The sequence below is a fragment of the Carettochelys insculpta genome, chromosome 11 (assembly GCF_033958435.1).
Source record: "Carettochelys insculpta isolate YL-2023 chromosome 11, ASM3395843v1, whole genome shotgun sequence".
Lineage (NCBI taxonomy): Eukaryota > Metazoa > Chordata > Testudines > Carettochelyidae > Carettochelys > Carettochelys insculpta.
The window spans coordinates 49,899,877-49,927,137 of record NC_134147.1 but is presented as its reverse complement, the minus strand read 5'-3'; the positions used below and the strand labels follow the sequence as shown (position 1 = coordinate 49,927,137).

Genomic DNA, 27,261 nt, shown 5'->3' with positions numbered 1-27,261 from the left:
GGGATGGGCACCAGAGAGCAGTGACTGTGGTCCAGGGCTGGGCACAGCTGACTTGTGAGACTGAAGGAATGCAGGGGTGCTGCCCCCTCAGATCACTCCCGTCCTCACTGCTGACACAGACGGGGTTCTCCACTTGGGTATGGCCACACTGCAGGGGACCCTCCCACCGCTGCCCTGCATTTGCTGACTCCAGCTCCTGGGCCAGTAACACTGCCAGGAGACATCTGGGCTCTGGCTGCAGCCCAAGCTGTGGGACCCACGCGGAGGGAGGGCCCCAGGCCCCAGTGGCTCCTCCTGCTTTGCAGCCCTGTAAGCCAAGTCTGCTGACACAGTCCGGCTGCAAGTGTGTCACTGCAGTGCAGGTGTGCCCAAGATGCGTGAGAGGTGTAAGCGCAGCGCGTGCAGGCCAGAGCACACGGTCTGGCAGACTGCTGGAGCCATTACATCCGCTTCCCCCGTTCTTGGAGGCCTGGCAGGAGCTGAATCTCTTCTGATCTGGGGCAGCTTCCTGCCGGGGGAGCCGCCGTCTCACCCAGAGTCCTGTCATCATGCAGCAGGAAGAGCCGCAGAGCCTCTCCCCAGACGGTGCTCTGGAGCCGGACCTCGCACTCTGAAGACAGGCTGCCTGACCAGGAAGCCAAGTCCTCCAACTCCTCCTCTGCAAACCAGTCCGACGCTTTACTGAGAGTCGGAAGCAGCCCGCTGGAGGTCCCCAGACCCAGGTGAGATGCGAGTCAGGTGTAGGCTGGTGTAGCTGCTGTCATGCAGCCCTGATGCCCAGGAGTGCCAGAAGGGGCAGGGATCAGCAATCAGGTAGGAAATCATGCAGCCCATACGCAGGGATGAAGGTGCTGTGCGGAGGCAGAGCTGTGGTGGCAGCTCCAGTTGCTGTGACCTGCATGCCAGGCTCCACCCTGCCGAGGTTGTGAGCAGGAGGTCTCTGGTCTGGCTCCCTCCTGCATGGTCGTCTCTGCTGGCGCTGGAAGTGCGCTCTGTGCTCGAAAGCGAGTGTTCAGTGCCCGCACAGCGTCATGTGGAAGGGCCCACTGCTCCATTGGCATCTCTGCATTCCCTGGGGTGCCTGTGGCAGAGGAAGAGGCCATCACTAAGAGCAGGCTGGGAGGCTTGCACAGTGCAGGGCTCTGAGCCGACACAGCAGGCTGCGCGTCCGATCATGGCCCCTGCACTGGGGGAAGCTGGGGAAGCCAGGAGATTAGCCAGAACCCAGGCTAAAACCTGAGCTAAGACCAAGCGAGTTGCTGTCCATAATGAAGCGTATTCCAACAGCCTCTGGAGTCTGACGACTGCTTTCTGCAGCCCCAGAGAGGGGGTACTTGGGAATGGAGTTGGGGGGGCAGAGAGGAGGAGCCCACAGATCAGGCTGTGAATATTGCAGCCAACAAAGGAGAAGATGTTGTCATGCCCTTGTCTGCTGTTCTGTGGGATTTCCTGCTGAGCTGTCCCATCACAAGAGCCACTGTTTCAATCATATTGACTACTCCACCATGCGGAGCAAACAGAAAGAACAGACAGAGCCCTTCTTTGTACTTGGGATGTACATGCAGCCCCCATTGGAGAGAGAACTCACTGACAGGGCAGACTGCTCTGGAGCTGGGCTGACACACGTGGCCGTGTCCTTTGCCTTGAGCTGCTGCATGGCTGCTGCCTTGTCTTGCAATGACCAGGGTCAGACGCTGGGAAGATAGTGGCCCAAAGGGAGGGAAAAAAAGCAAAGAAAATTATGGCTGCTTCAGCTGGCACCAGCAGTGCTGGAGTCTCTCAGCCATAGCTCTGCCTGCCCGGCATTCCAGCCCTGACAAGTGGTGCCCATGTAGGGCAGGCAACTGCACTGCGATACCGTGGCCAAGCAGAAGCACGCCACAACTTCCATGGGGAGCATTCTTCCCGCTCGTTACATGGAGCCATGTTTGGGAGCAGCTCTGCCGCACCGCCAAATCCTTCTCAGCCTGGCCATGGCCCTTGCTGCCTCATAGAAACAATTGCTTACGATGGTTGTCAATGCAGAGAGCCAAGGCCGCACAGGATTTACGAGATTTGCTTCAACACAGCTGATTAGGGATAATTGTACTTTAGTAAGCATACCTACCGCATATCATTCACAAGATACACATTAGCAAGCACAGTACAGCAGGGTGTATAGGCCTGGACAAGAGGCGATTTGGCGTGCTCGCATTCCTTCTGCCACAGGGAGTTCTGGTCCCAAAGGGCCTCCATCAGGGCTGCAGCAGACGTTGCTCCATCTGGGGGAAAGTCTGGGGGACTCCTGAGGCTGAGTCTCCCCGGTCAAACTCAGCTGGGGTGGGACCTCAGTGATTCTATCCCTGCACTGTTTACTGGGTGTGCGCATACTGGCTCAACACCACTTTTAATGTCCTGACCGGGCGGAAGCCAAGATTGCCCTGGTTACTGTTTCCTCCTCAGGTTCCCGTCCAAACACAGGTGTCAGGCAATGATATGGCCATCTTGTGTCTATGTTTATAGCCTGGAACCCTGCAACACAGGGATGGTAACTTGATTGTGCCCCAGCAATGGAAGTTCCCACTCTTGCTCTCTGAGGCCTGCAGACAGGTCCCCTGCTGTGTTACGTGACAATGGGCTGAGTGGGGCTCTCGTTCTCTTGGGACTGCGCAAGAGCCTGGGGTGGGCTGGGCTCTGCAGCAGCACAGGAGAGGTCACCAGCACTAAGGCTTTGGCAACTAAGTCAGCTGTGTGCTGACAGCTGGTACTTACTCTCTCCTCAGGCAGCAGCTCCAGCCAGCGTCCAGCAAGCAGAGCTGCATTCCCCTTGGCTAGGCTCCTTGCACTTGTAGTCTCTATTCTGCCCTGGGTCCTGGAAAGCTGCGGTGAGCTCCTGGCTGGGTGACCCTGGGGAATGGGTGCAGTGGGTTCCACTCCCACTTCCTCACTGGATCCAGCCACCCCTGATACATACAGGCCTTTTGCCAGGGAGGGAGCTGATCACTGCTGGGTGAGCTGCAAGCATGGTCCAAATACACCCTTCCAATTGGAGACTGACGTGGCCTGAACTCCGTAGCTGGTGACCGCATGGGCTAAGGATGGGGAGAGGAGGTTTGCACAGGGGGGCCTTCTGTCTGGATACATTGGTGCAGGTTACGCAAGGGGTTATCCAGATCTCTCCAGTTGGAGTCCATGCACATTTGAATGCAGAACAGGTGGTGGTGTCTCTTCTTATTTGCATGTTCACCAGCGGCTCCCAGAGCACTGCTGTGTCAGTCAGCACATTGATCCCAGGGACTCTGGGATGTGGGAGAATATGATTTGCCCCATTGCATGAGAAGCCAGGGGACTTACCTTAGGCCACAAGGACATCCCCAGCAGTGTGGGAATTGAACCGCCTGCCTGTCTATCTGCCCTGCCTCATGGCGCTGGTGGGGGTGGGGGAGCAAGCAGGGAGCCCGTTCCCCTGACCCTGCAGCCAGACCTCTGGCTGGAGTGGCCTTGGAGTGGGCTCCCCTGCATGGCCGTGCGCCCAGACCTGCTCTTGTGCCAGCTGCAGGCCAGCTCCTGGGCAAGGCTGAGCTGCAGGAACAGCTGTACTTGATTGTCTAATCCTCTGGCCGTCTCATCATGGTAACAGAACAGTCAGCCATGGCTGAGGTGGCAGCTGGGAAGAAATAGCCTGTTCCTAGTGGGCCAGCAGCATTCAAGCAGCTAATCCAGCTGTCTGGTGCAGCCAGAGCGGGGAGCGGTGCAGAGCAGTGCCCCAGGGAGGCCAAGAAGGACCGGTTACAGTAGGTGTTGTGTTGGTCAGTGGGCAGCTCCATCGGGGCTGGATCCCCAGAGGTTTTCCCCAGAGCTTTCATCACACAAATAGTGTGATTAGTGACCTGTGAGCTAGTGTGAAGGCAAACCCAGACAGCGGGTCTCTGGTGGACAGAAGATCACTTCTTGCCACATCTCTGCATGGAGTGTTTCGCCAAACTTGCCAGGCATCGGGTCTAGGAAGGTGCCTTGGAATTATCTGCAGAGCAGGACACGATGTTCTCCCAGCTGAATGTCTGCTGTCTAGAAAGCAACACAGCTTGCCTCTACCTCATTATGCCGGTTGTGTGGATTGAGCACTAAATGTGGTGCCCTGAAGCCTGTGTTTCAGTTACTTGTGGGAGCTCCGGGAAACGCCAGCCTTGTAAGTGCTGCTGCAGCTCTCTTAGTAATGTGCTCTGGGGGAGGCTGTGTGTAAGCGTAATGCAGCCTGTCCAGCCAGCAGGTTTCACCGCGTCTGCGCTGCGTGTCTGCCATTCACTGTGTGGGATGGGGGTCAGAAAGAAGGCCACAGCTTGTCCAGAGCAGGACTGCAGAAGGACCCCATGTGTTTCCAGCACTGAGGCTGGGATTATGCAACAAAAGTACCTGACACCAGCTCTGAGTCTGACGGTGGTGGGACCCTGCCTGGCTAATGTTGGCCCATCTTTAACACAGGGGAGGTAGGAGCACAGAACTATAGCCCTGTCAGCTGGACTTCATAGCAGGGGAGCAGCGAGAGCTGCCTGCAAAACGCTCTGTCGGTGAGTACCTGGCAGACGAAGGCACAGTTACCAGTGTCGTTTAGGTCTTTCCCAACCTAAGCCAGATCAATTTTGGTATGTGCACCCATGGGGGGGTGACAAGTATAAGCAAACAATACACGTATGCAGGGGCAAGATTAGAAAGGCCAAGGCACAAAACCAGCTTAAACCAGCTAGAGACATAAAGGGTAACAAGAAGTCATTCTGTAAATATATTAAAGGCAAGACGAAGACCAAGGACAGGGTAGGCCCACTACTGAGTGATGAAAGAGAGACAAGAAGAAGTCTTGTGGCACCTTATAGACTAACAGATATTTTGGAGCATGAGCTTTCGTGGGCAAAGACCAGATTCATCAGATGCATGAGTGGGAGGTGGGGTCCCAGTAAAAGAGATGGCCAGAGCTGAAAAGGCCTAGTCAGTCAGGGTGGAAAAGGCCCATTATCAGTAGTATGTGTGAAGAGAGGAAAAAACAGGTCAGATAAAGACAGGGGGTCTGGATATGGTCTGAAGAATTGGGTCTGTCCCACGAAAGCTCACCTAATAAACTACTTTGCTAGTCTTTAAAGTGCTACTTGACTGCTTTTTGTTTTGATAAAGACGGGGGATATGGCTCATTGTCAGAAACTAATGTGGAGATTTTAACACATAGGGCAGAGAAGATCCTTTTGTAAGGTGTGAGCCACTCCCAGTCTCTCTTTAATCCTTGGTTAATGGAGTCAAATTTGCAAATAAATTGCAGCTCAGAGATTTCTCTCTCCATTTGATTTTTGAAATTTCTTTGTTTCAGGACTGCCACCCTTAAATCTGCCACTCAGTGTCCAGGGGGATTGAAGTGTTCCCCCACGGGCTTCCGTACATTACCATTCCTGATGTCCGATTTATGTCCATTTATTCTTTTACAGAGAGACTGTCCAGTTTGGCCAATGTAAATTGCAGTGGGGCATTGCTGGCACATGATGGCATATGTTATATTAGTAGATGTGCAGGTAAAGGAGCCCCTGATGGTGTGGTTGATGTTAGGTCCTGTGATGATGTCACTGGTGTAGATATGTGAGCAGAGTTGGCAGCAAGGACCGTTGCAGGGGCTGGTTCCAGGCCTAGAGCCACTGGTTTGTGATTTGTAGTGGCTGGTTAGGATTTGTTTAAGGTTGGCAGGCTGTCTGTAGGCGAGGACAGGCCTGCCTCCCAAGGTCTGTGAGAGTGAAAGATCATTGTTCAGGATGGGTTGCAGATCACTGATGATGCATTGGAGAGGGAGGGACAATAAGAGGAAACTTGGAAGTGGTAGAGGTGCTTAATGACTCCTTTTTTTCAGTTTTCCTCAAGAAGGCCGATGCAGAAATGCCTAATATAATACATGCTAGTGGGAAGAGAGTGGGTTTAGAGGATAAAATAAGTAAAGAACAAGTTAAAAATTACTTGGAAAAATTAGGTGTCTGCAAGTCACCAGGGCCTGATGTAATGCATCCTGGAATACTTAAGGGGCTGATAGCTAAAGGCTCAGAAACCTCCTCTATCTTTGAAAAGTCCTGGAAGTTGGGAAAGATTCCGGAATACTGGAAAAGGGGAAATATAGTGCCCATCTGTAAGAAAGGGAAAAAAAGAAAAACCCAGGAAACTATAGACCAGTTAGTTTAATTGCTGTGCCAGGAAAGATAATGGAGCAAATAATTAAGGAATTCATCTGCAAACTTCTGGATAAAAATAAGGTGATAGGTAACAGCCAGCATGGATTTGTAAAGAACAAATCGTGCCAGACCCATCTGATAGCTTTATTTGACGGAATAATAAGTCTTGTGGATAAGGGAGAAGCAGTGGATATGGTATACGTAGATATTTGACACGGTCTTGCATGATCTTATCAATAAACTAAGCAAATACAACTTAGGTGGGACCACTATAAGATGGGTGCTTAACTGGCGGAATAACTGTTCTCAGAGAGTAGTTATTAATGGTTTGCAGTCATCTTGGAAGGGCATAACAAGTGGGGTTTTGCGGGGATCTGTTTTGGGACCGGTTCTATTCAATATCATCATCAACAATTTAGATATTGGCATGGAGTATACGCTTATTATGTTTGCAGGTGATAACAAGCTGAGACGGGTTGCAGTTGCTTTGAAGGTCAGGCTCATGATTCAAAATGATCTGGACAAACTAGATAAATGGTCTGAGGTAAACAGGATGAAGTTTAATAAGAACAAATGCAAAGTACTCCACTTAGGAAGAAACAATCAGCTTTCTACGTATAGAATGGGAAGCGACTTTCTAGGAAGGAGTACTGCGGAAAGGGGCTTAGGAGTCATCGTGGACCACAAGTTAAATATGAGTCAACAGTGATGCTGTTGCAAAAGAAGCAAACAGGATTCTGGGATTCATAACAGGAGTGTTGAGAGCAAGACACGAGAAGTCATTCCTCCACTCTACTCAACGCTCATTAGGGCTCAATTGGAGTATTGTATCCAGTTCTGGGCACCACATTTCAAGAAGGATGTAGAGAAACTGGAGAAGGTCCAGAGAAGAGCAATAAGAATGATTAAATGTCTAGAGAACATGAGCTATGAGGGAAGACTGAAGGAACTGAGCTTGTTTAATTTAGAAAAGAGAAGACTTACAGGGGACATGATAGTGGATTTCAAGTACCTTAATGAGGGTTACAAGGAGGAGGGAGAAAAATTGTTCTCCTTGGCCTCTGAGGATAGGACAAGGAGCAATGGGTTTAAACTGCAGCAAGGGAGGTTTAGGTTGGACGTTAGAAAAAACTTCCCAACTGTCAGGGTGGTTAAACATTGGAATAAGTTACCTAGGGAGGTGGTATCTCTGTCACTGGAGATTTTTAAGGGCAAGTTAGCTAGATACCTACTGGGGATGATCTAGCTGGTGCTCGGTCCTGCTGAGAGGGCAAGGAACTGGACTTCATGACCTCTCAAGGTCCCTTCCAGTCCTAGTGCTCTGTGATTCTGTGACGTGCGACACATGGCTTGCACATTGGTGCACATAACATAACTTGAATGGCAAGGGAGTTCTGAGTGTGGGAGGGGGCTCAGGCCTTGGGTGAAAGGTTGGGATGCAAGGGTCTGAGGGCTCAGGGGTGGGGCTGGGTTGAGAGGTTTGGCATGAAGGAGGGTGCTCAAGGGCTATTGTGAGGAGAGAAGACTCCCACCTCTCACAGCAGCACCTGGGCTGAGGAGGAAAGGCAGCTGGGGCCTCAGTGTAAGTGACCCTCCCTTGCCCTCCACTGGCTCCAGCTGAGGCTGTGCTGGAGCTGAGGGGAGGGTCACATTGCCACAGAAGATCCTGGCATCAGGGCTGTGTCCGAGCCACCCCAGTCATGTCAGGGACCCCAAGACGGGGAGAGGTGCTGTGTTTATTTCATCCTTCCTCGGACCTTGGCATGCTGGACGCTAGGCTACGCTGGGGCCGTGAGATGGGTGGCCTCCACTGGCTATGGCTGGTCTCGGGGCAGGCATACTTGAACCCCTATATGGTACTAAATTTGCAAGAACGAATCCCGCCAAACCAGTTTGATTTCCTTCTGTGACTGGTAACTTGTTTGGTGGCTGGGGGAATGCAGTGGACATAATCGCTTGGACTTCAGCAAGGCCTTTTCCCACACGACATGTGGATAAGCAACCTGGAGAAATGCAGGCCTGACAAAACTATCATTACGTGGACACAGAATTGGATAAACCACTGCAAAGTTAATGGAACGAAGCAGGATTGCAGAAAGGTCTCCAGCGGGATTTCACAGGGACCCTTGTGTGGTCGGTGGTGTTTGACATCTTTCTCAATGATCTGGGTGTGGGTGAAGAGAGCGCTCTGATCAAGTTTGCAGGTGACACGAAGCTGGCTTGCAGGTGGCTGCCCGTATTTTGGAGGATACATCTAAAGTTCAGAGGGGTCTTGATAAACTGGAGAACTAAGCTACAGACACAAAGTGGAACTGAACAAAGATGTCAGGTGCACCTGTTGGCTTAGGAAAAACAAATGTACGAATGCAGACGGGGGGAACTGGCTGGGTGGCAGCACTGCTGAGAAGAATCTGGGAGCTGCGGTGAATCACCACTTCAACAGGCGTCAGCAGTGCAAGGCAAGAGCACTGCCCTATTCAGCGCTGCCTTAGGCCTCCGCTGGAGTCCTGGGTCTAGCTTTGGCCAGCCAGCTAAAGTGTGCTGAGGAAGTGGAGGGATCCAGAAGCAAGTGACAAAGCTGATCCAAGGGACAGAATGCAGCCACACGAGCAAAGGCTGGAGTACTTGGGGCCTGTTTAGCTGAGAAAAGAGGAGATTAAGGAGGGATCTAATACAGGTCTTCAGATGTTTGAGAGGATACCCCAAAAAGATGGAGAAAAGTTGTCCTCTTGAGCCACAGAGGGCAGGATGAGAGCCAATGGGTTCGAAGTGCAGGAGAGCAGATTTAGGTTAAATCTCAGGAAAAGCTTCCAAACGGTGAGCGCAGGAGGCCAGTGGAACAGAGGCCTTGGGAGGTGCTGGCAGCTGCTCACTGGAGGTTTTCAGGAGGCGTCTGGAGCCAACTGTTTCAGATGGTTCACCACGACACATCCTGCATCTTGGGGTGGCAGGGGGTGTTAAACTAGATGGCCCTTGTGGTTCCTGCTCACCCTCTGGCTGGCTCTGTGGCTGGCGCATGGCTCATACTGCAAGGTATTGTTGTGCTTGTACAATATTGTGGTCCAGCATACGGCAGCTTTAAAATGGTTGGTGTGTAAGTGGCTGAGACTTAGCCAGTGTTGTAAATGCCACATGCCAACTGCCAGCTGTTTTCTCTCTGAAGGCTGAAGGGCCTTCAGGAAACCTGCCTGGCCTGCCTTGCAATCAATGCCCTAGTCCAGTCTGATCATTTCACCTTCTGAAGAGCATTACTGCGTAGCCCCTGGCTGTGGTAACAGCTGCAGTGGTGTAAGTGTGCAGGGCAATGCACCCTTGTCTCCAAGCCATTCATAACCATCTGGACAAACAGCACATGAGCAGAGGGCAAAAAGGGGGATGATGCCAGTGGAGCAGCCAGGCTGGCTGGCATGCAGTTGAGGTGGGCCCAGCCTGCCTGCCTGCATGCTGTCAGGGATCCACGCACTCAGAAAGCCGGCTAGAGCGCTCTGTGGGAAGAGAGGCTGCTCGGGGAGCCTTGGCCTAATTACATGGAATCGGAACCACTGCAGGGTAACAGTTGCTTGCTGGTGTCCGCGCAGGCAGCCAGCAGACTCCCTGGCACTGCTGCATTTGTGCAAAGGGACAGCTCATGCCGTTTCTCAGTAGCCTCTCATACTTCGGAGGCACTCTTCCCGCTCCTGGGCTGAACCTCGTTCTCCTCCTGGTTTCCCCTCTCCACCATGTTTGTGAGATGGGCACAGCACTGTGCAAACCCTGCTGTGGCAGCCTGCGCTTGTGTGCCACTCTGTTCCTAGTCTCACTGGCCTGCTGCCCTCGTTGGCCCTGACTCTAAGTAGTTTGCTTGCTCCTTGGGCTTCTCCCCTGCCCTGTGGGCCCCACTCCATCATGATGGCTTGTGACAGGGTGTGCAACCTTCTGGTCAGCTCCTTCATCAGCTGGTGCTTGTGCTTTGCACGAGATAGGCTCTTGTCCTTCCCCAAGCGCACTAGGGTCATCTCAGTTCTTTGAGATACGAAGTGGTGTGGGGCCAGTGCAGACCTGACTGGAACACTGAAAGACATGTAGGTCTTGTCCCTCAGCCCCACACTTTCGGTGTAGCCACAAACTGCTGTTGGGGCGAGGAATCTGCTCCCTCAGGGAGCCACAGATTCCAGGAATCCTGCCAGGGAATTTGGGTTCGACTTCGTTGGCCTTTGTTGTGTTCTAAGCATGGCATCGAGTGGCTACCTGGCATGTTCCTGTTGAGCTAAAATTTCTGTCTGGGGTACTTGATTCTTACACCTGCCCCCACCTCTCTCCAGTACACTACATTTCTGTGCTCTTTCATACGCTAACCAAGAAAGCACAGGTTCTGTCGCTGGGGCGGGGCGCTGTTTGGAAAGTCTGAGGTGGAACATGGAGGCCAGGACAGCTGAGTCAGGTAGGAAGCAGACTAGGAAAGAGAAGTTCCCAAAAGTTCAATGTTGGTCATTCCACCAAACATCAAAAGGCCATCCTGGGATTTCCAGGGCCTTCATGAGCTACAGCCCCGGAGCTTGCTGCACTAGGGAGTTGTGCTTGGTGGACTACACCTGGGAACAAACACTTGAAAGCTACTGTTTGTATCCTAGGGCACCACCAGGGCAGTCTGGCACAGTGCACAATCCTTCTTAAGCAGTGGTGCTGATGGTCAGGCCTCCGCGAGTGTTATTCTCCGGTGATGAAATGAAGCCAACAGCTGCCAGGGTGTCGGGCTATGATGTCGTGCTCTGAAGTTCTTCCTTAGGTTGCTTCTGTGAAGTCGGTGAGCAAATGGCAATGCTATGCTCTCCAGCTTCTCCCACCTGCCAGCATACGCTCAAACTCGGAACCACCTTTCTGATTGCTGAGAGCCCTGGGTCATGGGCCTGATGACCTCCAGAACCCCCAGGAAACCACAGCCTCGCAGGCTAGTCTGCGGGGATTGTGCTGTGCTCACTGAGATTGTCAAAGGAGCTCCTCCAGTTCACTCCGGTTTCTGTCTTTTCTGGTAGGAGGCTGCATGCATTGATTGCATCGTCTTTCTTGGGCTCCTTTTCCTGTCCTTTTGTTTGCCTGCTGCTGCAGCATCGTGCTTCTGAGGAGTGAATACAATGCTGCTTAGGTGTTTAGTTCTGTGCTCTCATATGTCTTTGTGGGCAGCCCATGCCTGGGTGTATCTGTTCTTCCTTCTGCCAACAAGATCAGGTGTGCGCGCTCTCAGGGACTCCTTCCATTGCCTGCAGAAGCAAGCGCTCAGGGCCTCTCCCAAACAGACTCTGGTACACAGAGGCACCAGCAAGGTCTGAGCTTCTCAGAGTCCCTGCAGTTTGTATGTGTTAGCAGCTGCAGTGGGCTGTGGAGGGATGCCCTCTGTGGGGCGGGGTATCCATGTCTCTGGTTTTGGGCCAGGACATGCTAGGATGTTGTGCTATTGGGTTTCCCGGGTCCTGCATGACCCTCTTTCATTTGAGAGCAGCTAGAACAAATCTAGCAACAATCTAGTGCTTCTTGGTCACAACCAGCCTGGCTTTTCCTTTTGCTTCCAGAAGGAAGGTCTGCCTTGTGTTATGTGCCTGAATCCCTTCTGGTTGCACCCTCACATCCAGCAGCAGAACCCCTGGCACAGACGTTGACAGCTATGCCCTGTGCCCACTGGCACAGGAGTTTAGAAGAAAAGCCTGTGATTACATGACTTCTGACTGCCCCATCTCCCCTCTCTCTCTCTGCCCCAGGTCAGTGGACCACTCCCTGCCTGGACCCTCCATTTCTACAGACTTTGGCAGCTGGCAGATGGTAACGGGTTGCGGCAGTATTCAGGAGCGTGCAATCCTGAGCACAGATGCTGCTCTCCCTTGCAGCTTCCCGGATGAGCTCCCTAGCAGTGGCCTGTAAGTGTACTGAGGGGAGAGGAGGGCTCCCTGTGTGTAACGCTTGCCTGGCTCTGAAACTGGGGCAAGCCAGAGAGCTGCCTTAGCCCTGAGACTAATTTGAGCTGTTGACGTCTCCCCTCTCTTAGTGCTTCTCAGAAGTGCCTTCTGCCCAGGCACGCAGCGCCCCGTGCACAATGTCTGGGCGGCGTGGTGCTCAGGGACTGTGTCTATCCTGGAGGCAAAGGAAGCAAGCCCAGGAGCCTTTGTCTTACTGGGGCAGAAGTGGGGGGCAGTTTGCGGTTCTGCCCTGTAGCAGTGAGCAAGTCAGGCCTGTTTGTTTCCTGGATCCCACTGGGCTGCTTGGGGTCTGTCTGTACAGCAAAGAACCACCCAGTAGCTCCGGCACCTGGGCCTGTTTCCTTGCTGGGCTGCTCTCTGGACTCTAGCCCAAGTCTGGAGGGCGACAGAGCAACGGAGCCCTGTGGCCCAAGTCGGGGGCGCAGCCCAGCGGTGGGCTTTTGTTGGCAGTGCCGACAGGCCCGTTACGTCTACCATGGTTCAGATTCCAGCCCTTCCACAGGCCGTAAGCTGCATCTTGTACACCTTCCTTCTCTCCCCTTCAGTTGTCGCACTGTTGTCCAGGTACTTGTGTCAGGTGGGAGCAGGGCTCAGTACCAGCCACAGCCCCAAAGCCACACCTGCCTTCACAAGCTGGATGGGGGACAGCCCCTTACCCCAGAACAGAGCGTTTGTGTGTGAGGCAACTTCACAGGGAGCATTACACAGGCTGTGGGCAATGCCTCTGGCCGCTCCGTCTAGCCCGAGGGAGGGGAGCGTTCAGGCCAGGGGCTGCACTGTGCACCAAGCTCAGCACTCAGGTTCTGCAGCCAGCTCTCCTGGCCCCTGGGTTGTGAACTCAGCGGGAGGAAGCCCCTTGCTATGGCACGAGGGGGAGGGGTGGAGACCTGGAAAGCACCTTTCTTTTGGGCCTGTCTGTGCACCTGGCCATGGGTGCTGACAGCCGGAACCACAGCAGGTGCTGCACTTACCTGCGCTGCCCCAGAGCTGACAGCCAGAGCCCTGGCTGAGCGCAGCCTTTCCTGGGAGCGCTGGGCTGACTCCAGGTAGCAGCTGTCTCAGCTCCGCATGCAAGCCACTTTCCGTTCCCGTCCCCTCTGCCTGTGCAGCTGATGTGGCATGGCCTCTGCTTTCCCAGGGCTCTTGCTGCTGCCAGGCCCCTCTCCCAAAGAATCTCTCCCCAGGTTCTCCCAGAAAGGCTCCAGCCTGAAGTTTGGGCCTGGCTGCACACTTGCTTCAGGCCCTGCATGCTCTTGCCCCCTCAGCTGGGGTTTAAACCCCCTAGCAAGCTGTGACAGCTCCAGGGGAGCCGAGCCGAGCCGAGCCTCCCTGCTGCACAGTGGCAAAGCAGGGGCTGAGAGCCTGCCTGGGGTGGGAGACCGCTCCCCCCGGGGCTGGACAGGACTCTGCCGAACTAGCCCATGTTGGCTGGCCTCTCTGGTGAAGGAAACCAGGCCCCTTTCTCCCCTCAAAAGTAAAGGGGGACTGGAAGCATGAAGCACTGCAGCAAAGCTGTGCAGGTAAGCTGTTCTGTGGGGAAGGAGGGTCCCAGCCCCTGCTGTGCTCCTGGGTCTGCGCTGCTGGAAGCCCTTGGCTTATGGGAGCAGGAAGTGCAGGACTGTGCATAGGCGGGATGGAGACGTCGGATCAATACAGGAGGCTCTTTGAATTTTAACTAGTACAAGGGAGCAGGGAGTTCCCCAGGCCAGAGTATTTCTGCCCTGTCTGCTAAATGTGCTGCTGCTGCAGCAGCCTTCCAGCTTCTCCTGGAGCAAAGGGGTAACTTGGTTGCCCTGGGGCTTCTAAGCATCCCCCTTGGTTGGCCCTCTTGCTACTGTTTCCAGCTGTGGGTGGTTAACGTTTCCACTCGTTCACTGTGCCAAAGGAGTCACTCAGCACCTTGTGTGATCCCAGGGAAGTCTCGAGGGGAAGGGTTGTACTGTGTCCTTGGTGTGACCGCTGAAAAAGGCCTTTCTCTCTCTGGCCCCCCGGCTCCATTGGCTGACACACACAGGAAGGACTGCTGCAGTCCTGAGCCCTCCGCACAGCTGCCTTTGAACTGCAATCACTCTTCATGCTGCTCTCTCATCTGGACTAGCACATTTTCTTCCCCTGCCTCAAGCAGTTGGCGAGGCGAGCAGGCCCCAGGGGCACCGTGCCCTGCGCTGGAGGAATGATGCACACAGCGAGCTTGCAGGGCAAGGGTGGGGAGACAGCTCCTCTCTCTCGTGCCCTTAGCTGGGACCTGGGGTCTTCACCCCTCCCCCAATCCATCCTCAGCTGGTCTCATGCTCAGCCCGGCCTATGCACGGATGGGGGGGTGGGGCAGCAGAAAGCTGCCATGCCAGGGGCAGAGGGAAGCGCTCCGTGGGCTGTGCAGCGGAGGGCTGGGCGCGGGGGCAGAGCACCTAGCGGGGCAGGCCTGCTGCCTGCAGCGTGTGAGGAAGCGGCAGCTGCAGCACCGGTCCAGGTGGTGAACCGTGGGGCTTGGAACCCTGCGCGGGGACTGGCCGGGCCCAGGACCACTCAGCCTCCCCTCCTGTAGGAGCAGGGCCAGGGGCGGGCTAGTGCCTCGTTCTCCCCGGCTGGGGCTCACGTTCCCTCCCCTTCTCCGGTCCCCGGGGGTGGGCTGTGGTCTGCACTGTGGGGCGCGCCTCTCCCCCGGCTGCCCCCAGAAGCGTTCAGCTTCCCGGGAGCGCTGGCTGGAGCCCTCGGCTGCCCCCTCCTTGGCGTGCAGGTGGCAGGGGCGGCGGGCTGGACCCAGGGGGCTGGCTCGCCATCGGCCGGCCGCAGGCCTGGGGGCGTTCGTGCCTTGCGCCGGGGGCTGTGGGGCCAGCGGCCGCCAGAGAAGGGTGCGGCTGACCCCCTCCCCTTCTGTCTTGCAGGCTGGTCCCCGCAGCAGCCCGAGGGTCCCGCCTGGAGCAGGTGCGCTCTGCCTTCCTGGCCGCCTACCGCAGCACCATCGGCCTGCGGGCCGTGCCGCCCAGCCCCTCCAGCCTGGGGGGCCTGCTGGAGCAGTTCGCCCGGGGCGTCGGACTGCGAGGGAGCAGCAGCACCCTCTGAGCGCCGGGGCTGGCCGCCCGCTGTGTGCAGTAAAGCGTGCACCCCTGCGCCCCGTCTCTGCTTTCGGGGCGCGGCGCCGGGACCCGGGCAGCCCCCGCGAGGCCAGGGGGCCGGCAGGGCGGGGCTCTGGGCCGCTCCCCGGGGCGGGGCGGGGCGGCGCATGGAGCTGCCGGGGGCCGCCGCTTCCCCGCCCGGCAGCGCAGCGCTGGAGCCGGCCGGGCGGATGGCGTTTCCCGGAGCGCTGGAGCCGGCGTCCGCCAGCGTCCCGGCCACCAAGCTGGAGCTCAGCGTGTCCTGCAGGTGCGGGGCGGGGCGGGGGGAGCGTGCGCCCAACACGTGCCCCGGGGTGCGGGGGACAGCAGGGGAGTGTGCAGTGCTCTCCCCTCACGTGTGGAAGTGACCACCTGTGTGCAGCGTGAGTGTGCGAGGCATGGCTGCTATGCGTGTGTGCAACACTTTCCCAACAAGCGTGAGTGTGCAATGCTTGCCCATCGCTGCATGTGCAACACCGTGCAAACGTGCAAAGCGAGTCTGCCCTGCAAGTGTCTGTGATGGTGCGAGAGCATCCAGTGCGTGCCCAGCGCGCGTGTACCCAGGGCAGCAAGCAGGTGTGCAACGGGGGAGTGTGATGTGTGCAAGGGTGTAGTAGCGCACGGGGGTGGCTGTGCACACCTGCCAGGTGTGCAGGGCTGGCACGTTTGCACGTGTGGCTGGCACACACTGCCAGCTTGCTTGTTTGTGGTTGTGCCCAGATGTAAGCGCTGGTTGTGCTGTGTGCGAGAGTGAGTGACACCCCCAGCCCTCCCACCCAGGGCTCCGCCAGGTGAGCCGGTGGCCGGGCACAAGGGCTGGGTGGGAGGTTGCCCCTGCCCGCGGATGACAAACAGCCTGCCCAGCTCCGGGCTGTCCCACTCCAGCACGCCCCTCTGCTTGCTCCCTGCCTTCACTCGGTAGCGCTCAGCTGTCACCCTGGGGCCCAGGCCCACGCAGCAGCTGAGGTTCTGGTGGAGCCAGGCCAGCCCACCCCCTGACAGGGAGCCCCTCCATGGGTCCCGAGCTGAGCCCCAAAGCCCCTGAGGGGCAGTACGGGTGGTGCTGCCGGAGTGGGAGCGGCCAGTGTTGTGGCTGCATGGGCCCCCTTTGCTCACGTTCTCAGGGCACCCTGGTCTGAGCCCAGCCCAGGTTCAGGGGGTTGGCCCTGCGGCCCAAGGAGGAGCAGAGGCGGCTGTGGCAGGGCAGGGGAAGCGCAGCGTTGCAGAGGACAGAGCTGTGAGATGTTCTGGCTGCCTTCCTGCTCTGGTCGTGCTCAGGTTCGTCATTGGGCTTGTGTCTGATGGCACTGTGGGCTCACGAGGGCCTTGCCCTGGTGCAAGGAGGCTGAGGTGCAGCCTGGTATGCCTGGATCCTCCCCAAGGGAATCTGAGGGGTTTCTGGGCCCAAGCATGCTCCTCAGAGCCCAGCGTGACTGGCACAAAAGGAGCCCCAGAACAGCTGGCCGATCTGAACACTGGTGACCCTTCCCGGCGTTGGTTAGAAGTCAGCTGCCTGGCTGCTGCAGCCACGGGTGTGTGGCTCAGAGTGATGCCCCAGCCTGCAGCGAAAGCTGGGGGAGGTTTGCAAGCTGTTGCTGGTGAGGCTACCTGCATCTGCCGCTGCCTCCCCCAGCCAGTCAGGGCTGTGAGGGCCACTGGAGTCACCCCACACGCACACCCCTCCCGTTCCTGCAGGACCTGGGACTGCCTGGCTGATGTGGAAGGGCCCTGAGGAAGCTGTCACCCCAGGAGGCGGGGGCAGGGGCCAGCTCAGCAGGGAGCGATCTCCCACCACCCTGTCCCTCGGGGGCGGGATGCAGGAGGAGGCACCTCTGCCCTCCAGCAGTGCAGCCAGAGGTGCTCTCCGAATCAGGAGCACTCAGCTCCGGGCACACAGAGGGCGAGAGGCAGCCGCCAGGTTCTCAGCTCTCCGGGGGCTTTCCCTGGCCTCACCAGATCGCCCCCTCCCTGTTGGGGAAGGGCCCCTGCGTCCCCAGGCTGGGACCATGGGTCCGCTGGGGGCCAAAAGCCATGGAGCCAACGGAAACCACATCCAGCTGGGGTCCTGCAGCCCCAGCCCCTGGTGCTGCGGTGCCAATGTGGCTGCAAGTCAGAGCTCTTCCTCTGCCTGGGAGGGGCAGGCCGCACCTGCGGGGATTGAGAGCCGGGAGCCGGGAGGCCAGGAGAGTGACCCCTGGAGCTGTCACTGCTCTGTCCCCTTCCTCCTGGCCCCCGAGCAGCTGCTGCTGGAGCCTCTCCACCCTTGCTGCCTCCCTCTGAGAGAGCCCTGCCCCCAGCGAGGCCAGCTGGCTGGGACACAGCTCCTGGCCATGCTCCTGCCCCTCCCTGCTGGCCATCCTCAGACTTGACAGGTGTGGGGCAGGGGCCCACGGTGTTTTACAGGCTCCGTGCCTGCCGAGGGCTGGCAGCTGCTGTGCGGGGCTCTAGTGAGCTGGGAACCAGGCTCAAAGGGCCCATCTCCAGTCAGACTATGCCCAGCAGGAGAGCTCAGGGCCCTTCCTGCTCTGCTGGTGGGGCCATGTTGCTGGGGCAGGCAGGCCTCTGCTCCAGCTGAGTTCCTCATCCGTGCCACTCGGGGCAGACTGGGGCTTCAGGGCCCCCAGCCTGGCACCTGCTGTGAATGTGCCAGCCGCCCTGGCTGGGGTGTGGGAGACCAGGCACTGCTGGGAGCAGGAAGGACCTCGGTGGAGTCAGCAGCAGTCTTTGGTGCAGTCAGAGGTGATCAAGTGCTGCGGCTGCTGCTATTTCAGGGGGCTGGGAGAAGGGGCAGTCCAGCCTGGCTCAGGCTGTTCATACCCCACTAAGCATCTTTTCTTCCTCCTCCCCTGCCTGCATCTCTCCTGATGGAGGCTCCTGCGCCTGGGGGGCAAGAGCTGCTCAGCCACCCTGCAGTGCCCCAGTAAATGGGCTCTCTGTCACATCAGTGGCTGTCGAAGCCAGAGACATTTCCCCACAAGCTCCGCACCCCCCCAGCCCCTTCCTGCAGTGCTCTGAGCTGCTCTGCAGGCACCTCTTCCCAGGACAACTCTTAGCCCCCCAGGCTCACCTGTGCAGCCCTGGGTCCCCACTGCCCAACAAGCCTCACGGGTCAGGGCCCTGGGGCTGGTGACAGGCAATGGAACCCCGTTTCCCAGGAGTAGCATGGGCTGGGCATGAGTAGTGCAGCTGGGCTGGGGCTGTGAGACCCCTTTTCTCTTTCGCGCCCTGCTTGCGTGTGGGCCAAGACCGTAGCAGAGTTTAAAAAAGAACTTGATAAACTCATGGACAAGTCCAGCGACGGCTCTTGGCCAGGAGGGGCCTGGGTGGTGCCTCTGGCCTCCATTTGCCGGAGGCTGGAACTGGGCAACAAGGAATTGGCCACGGGATGGATGGACCACGGGATGGATGGACCACGGGATGGTTACCTGCTCTGCTTGTCCCCTCTGAGGCACCTGGCACTGGCCACTGTCGGAAGACAGGACGCTGGCCCTGAGGGGCTTGTGTCTGACCCACTGTGGCTGTTCTCATGTGGGAGCTCTGTGTGGGTGCGGTGCCCAGCCCCAGGCCCTGGTCCCAGACCAAATCCATCCAGCATCTCCTCTCCCTGCTCTGTCCCCTCTGCCGGGGATACCCCCCAGACCCCTGGTCCCCTTTTGGCCAGGCCCGTCCCTTTGCTGAGCCCCGTCCCAGCTGGCCAGGCTTCTGTGGCATATTGGGCACTTGTCCTGTTCACCTCCCTGATGTGCTCGGTTGGCAGGGGCACAAGGCGCACAGAAACAGCAGGCAGCACAGAGGGACAGGTGGGGTCGAGTGGAGGGAGGCAGGGCTGGAGAGCCTGGGGACCCCAGCCTTGCTGGGGAGGGGGATTCAGGCCGGCCCTGGGCATTAGGGAGGGGGGCTCGGGCCGGCCCTGGGCATTAGGGAGGGGGGCTCGGGCCGGCCCTGGGCATTAGGGAGCGGGGCTCGGGCCGGCCCTGGGCATTAGGGAGGGGGGCTCGGGCCGGCCCTGGGCATTAGGGAGGGGGGCTCGGGCCGGCCCTGGGCATTAGGGAGCGGGGCTCGGGCCGGCCCTGGGCATTAGGGAGCGGGGCTCGGGCCGGCCCTGGGCATTAGGGAGAGGGGCTCGGGCCGGCCCTGGGCATTAGGGAGCGGGGCTCGGGCCGGCCCTGGGCATTAGGGAGCGGGGCTCGGGCCGGCCCTGGGCATTAGGGAGCGGGGCTCGGGCCGGCCCTGGGTATTAGGGAGGGGGGCTCGGGCCGGCCCTGGTTGCTGGGGAGGGGGATTCAGGCCGGCCCTGGGCATTAGGGAGGGGGGCTCGGGCCGGCCCTGGGCATTAGGGAGCGGGGCTCGGGCCGGCCCTGGGCATTAGGGAGAGGGGCTCGGGCCGGCCCTGGGCATTAGGGAGCGGGGCTCGGGCCGGCCCTGGGTATTAGGGAGAGGGGCTCGGGCCGGCCCTGGGCATTAGGGAGCGGGGCTCGGGCCGGCCCTGGGTATTAGGGAGCGGGGCTCGGGCCGGCCCTGGGTATTAGGGAGGGGGGCTCGGGCCGGCCCTGGTTGCTGGGGAGGGGGATTCAGGCCGGCCCTGGGCATTAGGGAGGGGGGCTCGGGCCGGCCCTGGGCATTAGGGAGGGGGGCTCGGGCCGGCCCTGGGCATTAGGGAGCGGGGCTCGGGCCGGCCCTGGGTATTAGGGAGCGGGGCTCGGGCCGGCCCTGGGTATTAGGGAGCGGGGCTCGGGCCGGCCCTGGGCATTAGGGAGGGGGGCTCGGGCCGGCCCTGGGTATTAGGGAGCGGGGCTCGGGCCGGCCCTGGGCATTAGGGAGGGGGGCTCGGGCCAGCCCTGGGTGGTCCCTTTTTCCCTTTGGGGACAATTGTCCCCCTGCGTAGGAGCATCCCTGGCACAGCACCCATGGCAGCTGTTCCTGCTTGGCTGCCTGTTCCTGGTAACGGAGGGGCTGGTCCCCTGCCAGAGGCAGCACAGCCCCCGGGAGCCTGGCTGCAGAGAGCACCACGACTCAGCAGCTGGGCAGAGGTGCCCGGGTGTGTGCCCTGCGTGGGACTGCCCCAGCCGGAACTCAGACTGCTCCCGCCTCTGCTGGCTGCACGGGCCTCACACAAGTGCCTCCCAGATGCGCCTGTCCTGCGCCGGGGCTGGCACTAGTCCCCCTTGGCTTCGGTCCATGTCGAGGGCGTAAGAAGGAGACGTGCTGGGTGGCAGGGGGCCCATTGTGGCTGGACCCCTTCCTGCCACGTGCCAGGAAAGAAGGAGACCCTGCAGCTAGGGTAGCTGGCAGCCCCCATCTCAGTCAGCGCCCCCTGCTGGGAGCTCCCCAGCGCCCTGCCCCACAGCGCCCCTGCTGGGAGCTCCCCCGCATTCAGTGCCCTGCCCCACAGCACCCCCTGCTGGGAGCTCCCCCACATTCAGCGCCCTGCCCCACAGCGCCCCCGGCTGGGAGCTCCCCCGCATTCAGCGCCCTGCCCCACAGCGCCCCTGCTGGGAGCTCCCCCGCATTCAGTGCCCTGCCCCACAGCACCCCCTGCTGGGAGCTCCCCCACATTCAGCGCCCTGCCCCACAGCGCCCCTGGCTGGGAGCTCCCCCGTATTCAGTGCCCAGCCCCACAGCACCCCCTGCTGGGAGCTCCCCCACATTCAGCTCCCTTCCCCACAGCGCCCCCTGCTGGGAGCTCCTCAGCGCCCTGCCCCCCAGCGCCCCCCCCCCAGCTGGGAGCTCCTCCACATTCAGCGCTCTGCCCCACAGCGCCCCCTGCTGGGAGCTCCCCCTGCACCCAGTGCCCTGCCCCACAGCATCTGCTGCTGGGAGCTCCCCCCACACCCAGTGCACTGCCCCACAGCACCCCCTTCTGGGCGCTCCCTTCACCTAGCACCCTGCCCCACAGCACCCCCTCCTGGGAGCTTCCCCGCACCCAGTGCCCTGCCCCACAGCAACCCCTGCTGGGAGCTCCCCCACACACAGCGCCCTGCCCCACAGCGCCCCCTTCTGGGAGCTTCCCAGCGCCCTGCCCCACAGCACCCCCATCTGGGAGCTCCCCCGCATTCAGCGCCCTTCCCCACAGCGCCCCCTGCTGGGAGCTCCCCCTGCACCCAGTGCCCTGCCCCACAGCGTCTGCTGCTGGGAGCTCCCCCCACACCCAGTGCACTGCCCCACAGCACCCCCTTCTGGGAGCTCCCTTCACCTAGCGCCCTGCCCCACAGCACCCCCTGTTGGGAGCTCCCCCACACGCCCTGCCCCACAGCACCCCCTTCTGGGAGCTCCCTTCACCTAGCGCCCTGCCCCACAGCACCCCCTCCTGGGAGCTTCCCCGCACCCAGTGCCCTGCCCCACAGCAACCCCTGCTGGGAGCTCCCCCACACACAGCACCCTGCCCCACAGCACCCACAGCTGGGAGCTCCCCCGCATTCAGCGCCCTTCCCCACAGCGCCCCCTGGTGGGAGCTCCCCCTGCACCCAGTGTCCTGCCCCACAGCACCCCCTTCTGGGCGCTCCCTTCACCTAGCGCCCTGCCCCACAGCACCCCCTTCTGGGAGCTCCCTTCACCTAGCACCCTGCCCCACAGCACCCCCTCCTGGGAGCTTCCCCGTACCCAGTGCCCTGCCCCACAGCAACCCCTGCTGGGAGCTCCCCTGCACCTAGCGCCTTGCCCCATAGCACCCTCTGCTGGGAGCTCTCCTGCATCCAGGGCCCTGACCCACAGCTCCCCCTACTGGGAGCTCCCCCACACCCAGAGTCCTGCCCCACAGCGCCCCCTGCTGGGATTGCACAGTGGCTGCAGCCATTTCGATATCTTGCTTTTGTTTTTAAAACATGGATGACTGTGTTGTTTACAAGGGCCGCTGGGGTGGTGGTGGGTGGCAGAGAGCTGAGGGCTGGGCCCCTCTCACCTGCATGCACATCGTCCCCTGGGGGAGAAGGGGGACAGCCCCTTTCCCACCAGGCCCCACAGAGCAGGCCTTTTGCCCCAAGGGAATTCCAAGCAGAGACAGAACCCTAAACAGACAGGGCTGTTGAGTGGAGACAGCCACGCCGCCTACCGGCCCTTGCCCCAGGGCTGCAGCGTAGGGGCACCATTTAGGAACCCTGCCCCAGCTGCTTGTGGATTGCCTGCTCCACTGAGTTCCCTCTGCGACCCTCAGCCCATGCAAGCTCCAGCCCAGCACCCCCAGATTTGCCCAGGGGCTGGGCTGTGGGGCTCAGCTCTTAGCTTCTGCCAAGCTGCCGTGACAGCAAGGAGAGGTGGTCCTGGGGGCTGGGCAGGCCCCTCTGAGTTTTGCAGGGGGTACTCTGGCCTCATGTACCAGCCCTGAGACCCTGTGCCAGAGCTCTAGAGGGGCTACCTCTCCAAGGTGCAGACCCTTCAGAGGGTCCAGCACTTCCCCACAGTGGCTCTGGAGGGGAGGGGAGGATGGGCGGGGCCCAAGGCTTGCGGGGCTGCAATCTATACTGTAGCATGACTCCCCTCCGGAGCCAGGATTGCATCCCAGTTCCCCTTCTTCCACTGCTGGGCCAGTTTCCAGCAGGGCTCATGTCCCTCCCTCCATCTGTCTGTCTGTCTGTCTCCCCAGGAACTTGCTGGACATGGACACCTTCTCCAAATCTGACCCTGGTACGTGTGGGAGTGGAGCTGGCTGTGGGTCTGGGTCAGGTGCACAGGTGAAGCACAGCTGGGACAGAGGGCTGGGCCTGGGGCTGAGGGGCGGGAAGGTTGTGTCATTGCATCTCACTGCACAGCCTGAGCCCAGACAAACCTGCCCAGGGCACTGGGGATGGGGGCTGCACAGGCCGTCTCAGCACAGCCCAACCCCATGAGGCGGCGAGCTTGTAGTAGAAGCAGATTCTGAGGAGACGGGCTGGTGTGCACCGACATGCAGGGGGCCTGGGAGCATGCACACACTGTAGGATATGCTTGTGAGTGCTGGTGACAGTGTGAGGCATGCAGGGCTGGAGCGTGGTGTGCTTGGTGTGGTGTGCACAGGTGTGAAGAGTCCAGTTCTGGGCTGTAGTACTGAGGCATGGAAGGTTCATTTGTGCATGCAGTGCAACGTGCGAAGCATCTGGGGGAGGGATGTGTGAGACAGCCACAGGCAGTGAGATGGGGACGTATGCAGTGGGACGTGCAGCGGACAGGTGCCCATGAGAGGTGTATGTACAAGGGTGCTCCAGCATGGGATGTGCACAGTGGAATCTGTGTGAGACTTGCAGTGGGGTGGAGGTGTGTCAGGGTGCAGTGTTTGACATGCAGTGGGATGGAGGTGTGTCAGGGTGCAGTGTTTGACATGCAGTGGGATGGAGGTGTGTCGGGGCAGTGTTTGACATGCAGTGGGATGGAGGTGTGTCAGGGTGCAGTGTTTGACATGCAGTGGGATGGAGGTGTGTCGGTGCAGTGTTTGACATGCAGTGGGATGGAGGTGTGTCAGGGTGCAGTGTTTGACATGCAGTGGGATGGAGGTGTGTCGGGGCAGTGTTTGACATGCAGTGGGATGGAGGTGTGTCAGATGTAGTGTTTGACATGTAATGGGGTGGAGGTGTGTCGGGAGTGTAGTGTTTGACATGCAGTGGGATTGGGTGTGTCGGGGGGTACTGTGTTTTACATGCAATGGGATGGGGTTTGTCAGGGGTGCAGTGTTTGACATGCAGTAGGATGGAGGTGTGTCAGGTGCAGTGTTTGACATGCAGTGGGATGGAGGCATGTCAGGTGCAGTGTTTGACATGCAATGGGGTGGGGTGTGTCAGGTGCACTGTTTGACATGCAGTGGGATGGAGGCATGTTGGGTGCAGTGTTTGACATGCAGTGGGATGGAGGTGTGTCAGGGTGCAGTGTTTGACATGCAGTGGGGTGGAAGTGTGTCAGGTGCAGTGTTTGACATGCAGTGGGGTGGAAGTGTGTCAGGTGCAGTGTTTGACGTGCAGTGGGATGGAAGTGTGTCAAGTGCAGTGTTTGACGTGCAGTGGGATGGAAGTGTGTCAGTGGTGCAGTGTTTGACGTGCAGTGGGATGGGGTGTGTCTCATGCAGGGATAGCCATTTAATCCTGCACTCTCCTCCCTGCAGTAGTGGTTTTGTATGTCCAGCAGAGCGGCAGCAAGGAGTGGAGGGAGGTGAGTGCCCAGCATCAGCACGGTGGAGCGTGTCCCAGTGCCTGGAGCAGGCATCCTCCTGGTTGATGACATTCTGCCTCCCACTCCAGCTGGGTTCCCTGGGTGCTGAGAAGCTGAAGGGCCGGGTTCCCTGGGTACCGCAGGGCTGAGGGTCCGGGTTCCCTGGGTGCTGCGGGGCCAAGGAGCCGGGTTCCCTGGCTGATGCAGGGCTGAAGAGCTGGGTTTCCTGGATGCTGTGGGGCTGAGGGGCCGGGTTCCCTGGGTGCTGCGGGGCCGGGTTCCCTGGGTTCCGAGGGGCCGGGTTTCCTGGGTGCTGAGAAGCCGAGGGGCCGGGTTCCCTGGGTACCGCAGGGCTGAGCGTCCGGGTTCCCTGGGTGCTGCAGGGCCGAGGGGCCGGGTTCCCTGGATGCTGCAGGGCCGAGGGGCCGGGTTCCCTGGGTGCCACGGGGCCCCTGGATCCCCAGTTGCCAGGTGGGTGCCGAGTTGGCAGCACAGTGAGCAGTTTGCAGGGCTCGGATCAGCCTCATCCTGGGCCCTTGTGAATGCACTGAGGGGCCTGTGTGTGTTGTCCAGGTTAGTTCCCAGCCCACGTGACACATAGCCGCTGCCTGACGTCCCTTCTGGTGCCGGATTGTGTGCTGCTGGGGGCAGAGGGATGGGGTGTGAACCTCCAGCTCCTGCCCGAGGGGTGCTGAATACACCAGCATCGGATGGGCCTGCTTGGCCGTACTCACTGGCTGAACAGCAGCCTGGGTTCCTGTGCACCAGGCCAGCTCCCGGCTGGCACGGCCGTAGGTCCCACAGCACCTCTGGAGTGGCTGGGCTGCCCTACTCCGATGCCTGCGGGCGCCAGGCCAGCTGTTAATCCCCTGCTCTGTAACCAGGTCCATACGGCCTCCTGCTCCCCACCAATGACTGGCTCTGCCGCCGGCCTTAATCTCCAGGCAGCTGCATTATCGGCAGGGGGCAGCTGGGACTGGCTCTGGGGTCTCCTCTCCTGACACGTGCAGGGACGCAGGGGCCATGTCCCCGCAGCTGGCCCCCAGCACACGCTGTTGCTCACCCCCTTCTCCCCGCAGTTTGGACGCACTGAAGTGATTGACAACACCCTGAACCCCGACTTCGTCCGCAAATTCGTCCTGGATTATTTCTTTGAGGAGAAGCAGAATCTGCGCTTTGATGTGTGAGTGAAACCTGGTGCCCATTCCCCATCCAACCCACACTTGCTTGACTCCCCCCACTCGGCCCCCTCCCCGTCCCACATCTCCCCCCCACCGCCTCATCCCTCTCGCCCAGCCCTGCCCTGCACTGCCTCCTCCCCTGATTCGCACTGTGATAGGACGGGGGTTCTGGGCACAGCTGAGGGACCAACCCAGGGTAAAATTGGTTAAAACCGGGCCACTCACAGCCCCAGGCTGGGATTTCCTTCTCACTGAGGCAAATCCAGCCAGCCCCACACGTACCTCTGCCAGCCCCATGGCCAGCCAGAGGCCACACAAGCAAACCCTCCGACTGCCCAGCTGCTCCTAATCCCAGAAACAGCAACCCTCCTGCTCAGGTGGGAGGTTACTGCAACCTCTTTCACCAACACCAGCCAGATTCTTCCAGCCCCCAAAGGGTCCGGCCCCAGTCCCAGGGCAAGAAATGCTTTGCTCTTCCCCAGAACAGCACACTGGGCCAGTCCTTTAGCATCTGAAATCAGAAGGTTTATTAATCTAGAAAGAAAGAACAGGGGAAGAGAGGAATGGAGTTAAAGCGACACATCACATCACATCCATCAGTTACCGCCAGTGACTCAGGCCAGCGGCGTTAAAACCTGATTCTTGAAAGTCTCCGAAATACACACCGGGGGGGCAGGACCCCAGTTCACATGGCCTCAGTTCCTGGTGCTGCGCGGTGCTCACTGCCAGGGCCATCTTACAGCTTGCCATGGAGAGGTAAAACTCCTTTCTTCTCCCATACGCCAGGTAGGGTCACCTCACCAGGGGGGCCGCTGTGGGCCTTTGCTATTGGCTGCATCCCGGAAGACAAGTCCCACACTCCTGCCATGTGTATCCAGCATCTGGGCCTTTCTTCAGTCCATCCCCCAGCTGGGAGGTGATCCCAGCTCCTCAAAAAACACCTCCAATACAGCAGCAGGCCAATATCTACAATGTCACACACAGCTCCTCACCAAAACATCTCGAATACAGCGACAGGCCGATACCCACAACGTCACACACAGCTCCTCACCAAAACACCTCGAATACAGCGACAGGCCAATATCTACAACATCACACACAGCTCCTCACCAAAACACTTCAAATACAGCGACAGGCCGATACCCACAATGTCACACACAGCTCCTCACCAAAACACCTCGAATACAGCGACAGGCCAATATCCACAACATCACACACAGCTCCTCACCAAAACACCTCGAATACAGCGACAGGCCGATACCCACAATGTCACACACACAGCTCCTCACCAAAACACCTCCAATACAGCGACAGGCTGATACCTACAACGTCACACACAGCTCCTCACCAAAACACCTCAAATACACCAACAGGCTGATACCTACAATGTCACACACACAGCTCCTCACCAAAACACCTCTAATACAGTGTGATGGGGTTCAGGGGTCCCTATGCACTGCACCCCGTCCTCAGGCAGGAGTGACTCTCACTCAGCAGGTAGAACATGAAGCTTATTAGGTGACAGACGCCCAGTTTCTCACCGAGGTGTCCGTGCAGCCGGCAGAGACAGTCATTCCAACCCGTCCTGGGGAGAGGAGCCCGAGGGGTGCCCCCTCTGGGGTGTAGCTTCCCCCCTCACCAGGCTGGCTGCCTTCCAGCTCCCTCTCCCCCCAGCTTCTAACTGCTGCCCCAGAATCAAACCCAGCTTGGCTCCTCCCTCCTCTTTGTTCAGGGCTGAGGTGTTACCTGC

The 27,261-nt window shown here is 59.1% G+C and overlaps 1 protein-coding gene across 7 annotated transcripts in view; it reads left to right on the top strand.

Annotated features, from left to right (window-relative positions):
* Nucleotides 1–15,234, top strand: part of MTMR14 (myotubularin related protein 14) — a 66,916-nt gene extending 51,682 nt beyond the window's left edge. For 4 of the 7 annotated variants that reach the window (XM_075004969.1, XM_075004968.1, XM_075004975.1 and 1 more), the window contains 3 exons: nt 555–722; nt 11,909–12,064; nt 15,010–15,234. In XM_075004969.1, coding sequence (XP_074861070.1) covers nt 555–722; nt 11,909–12,064; nt 15,010–15,187 — 502 coding nt within the window. In that variant the 3' untranslated portion in view covers nt 15,188–15,234. The remainder of the gene's footprint in view (nt 1–554; nt 723–11,908; nt 12,065–15,009) is intronic. The other 3 variants (XM_075004971.1, XM_075004970.1, XM_075004972.1) reach the window with 3 other exon arrangements.
* The last annotated feature ends 12,027 nt before the right edge of the window (nt 15,235–27,261 follow it).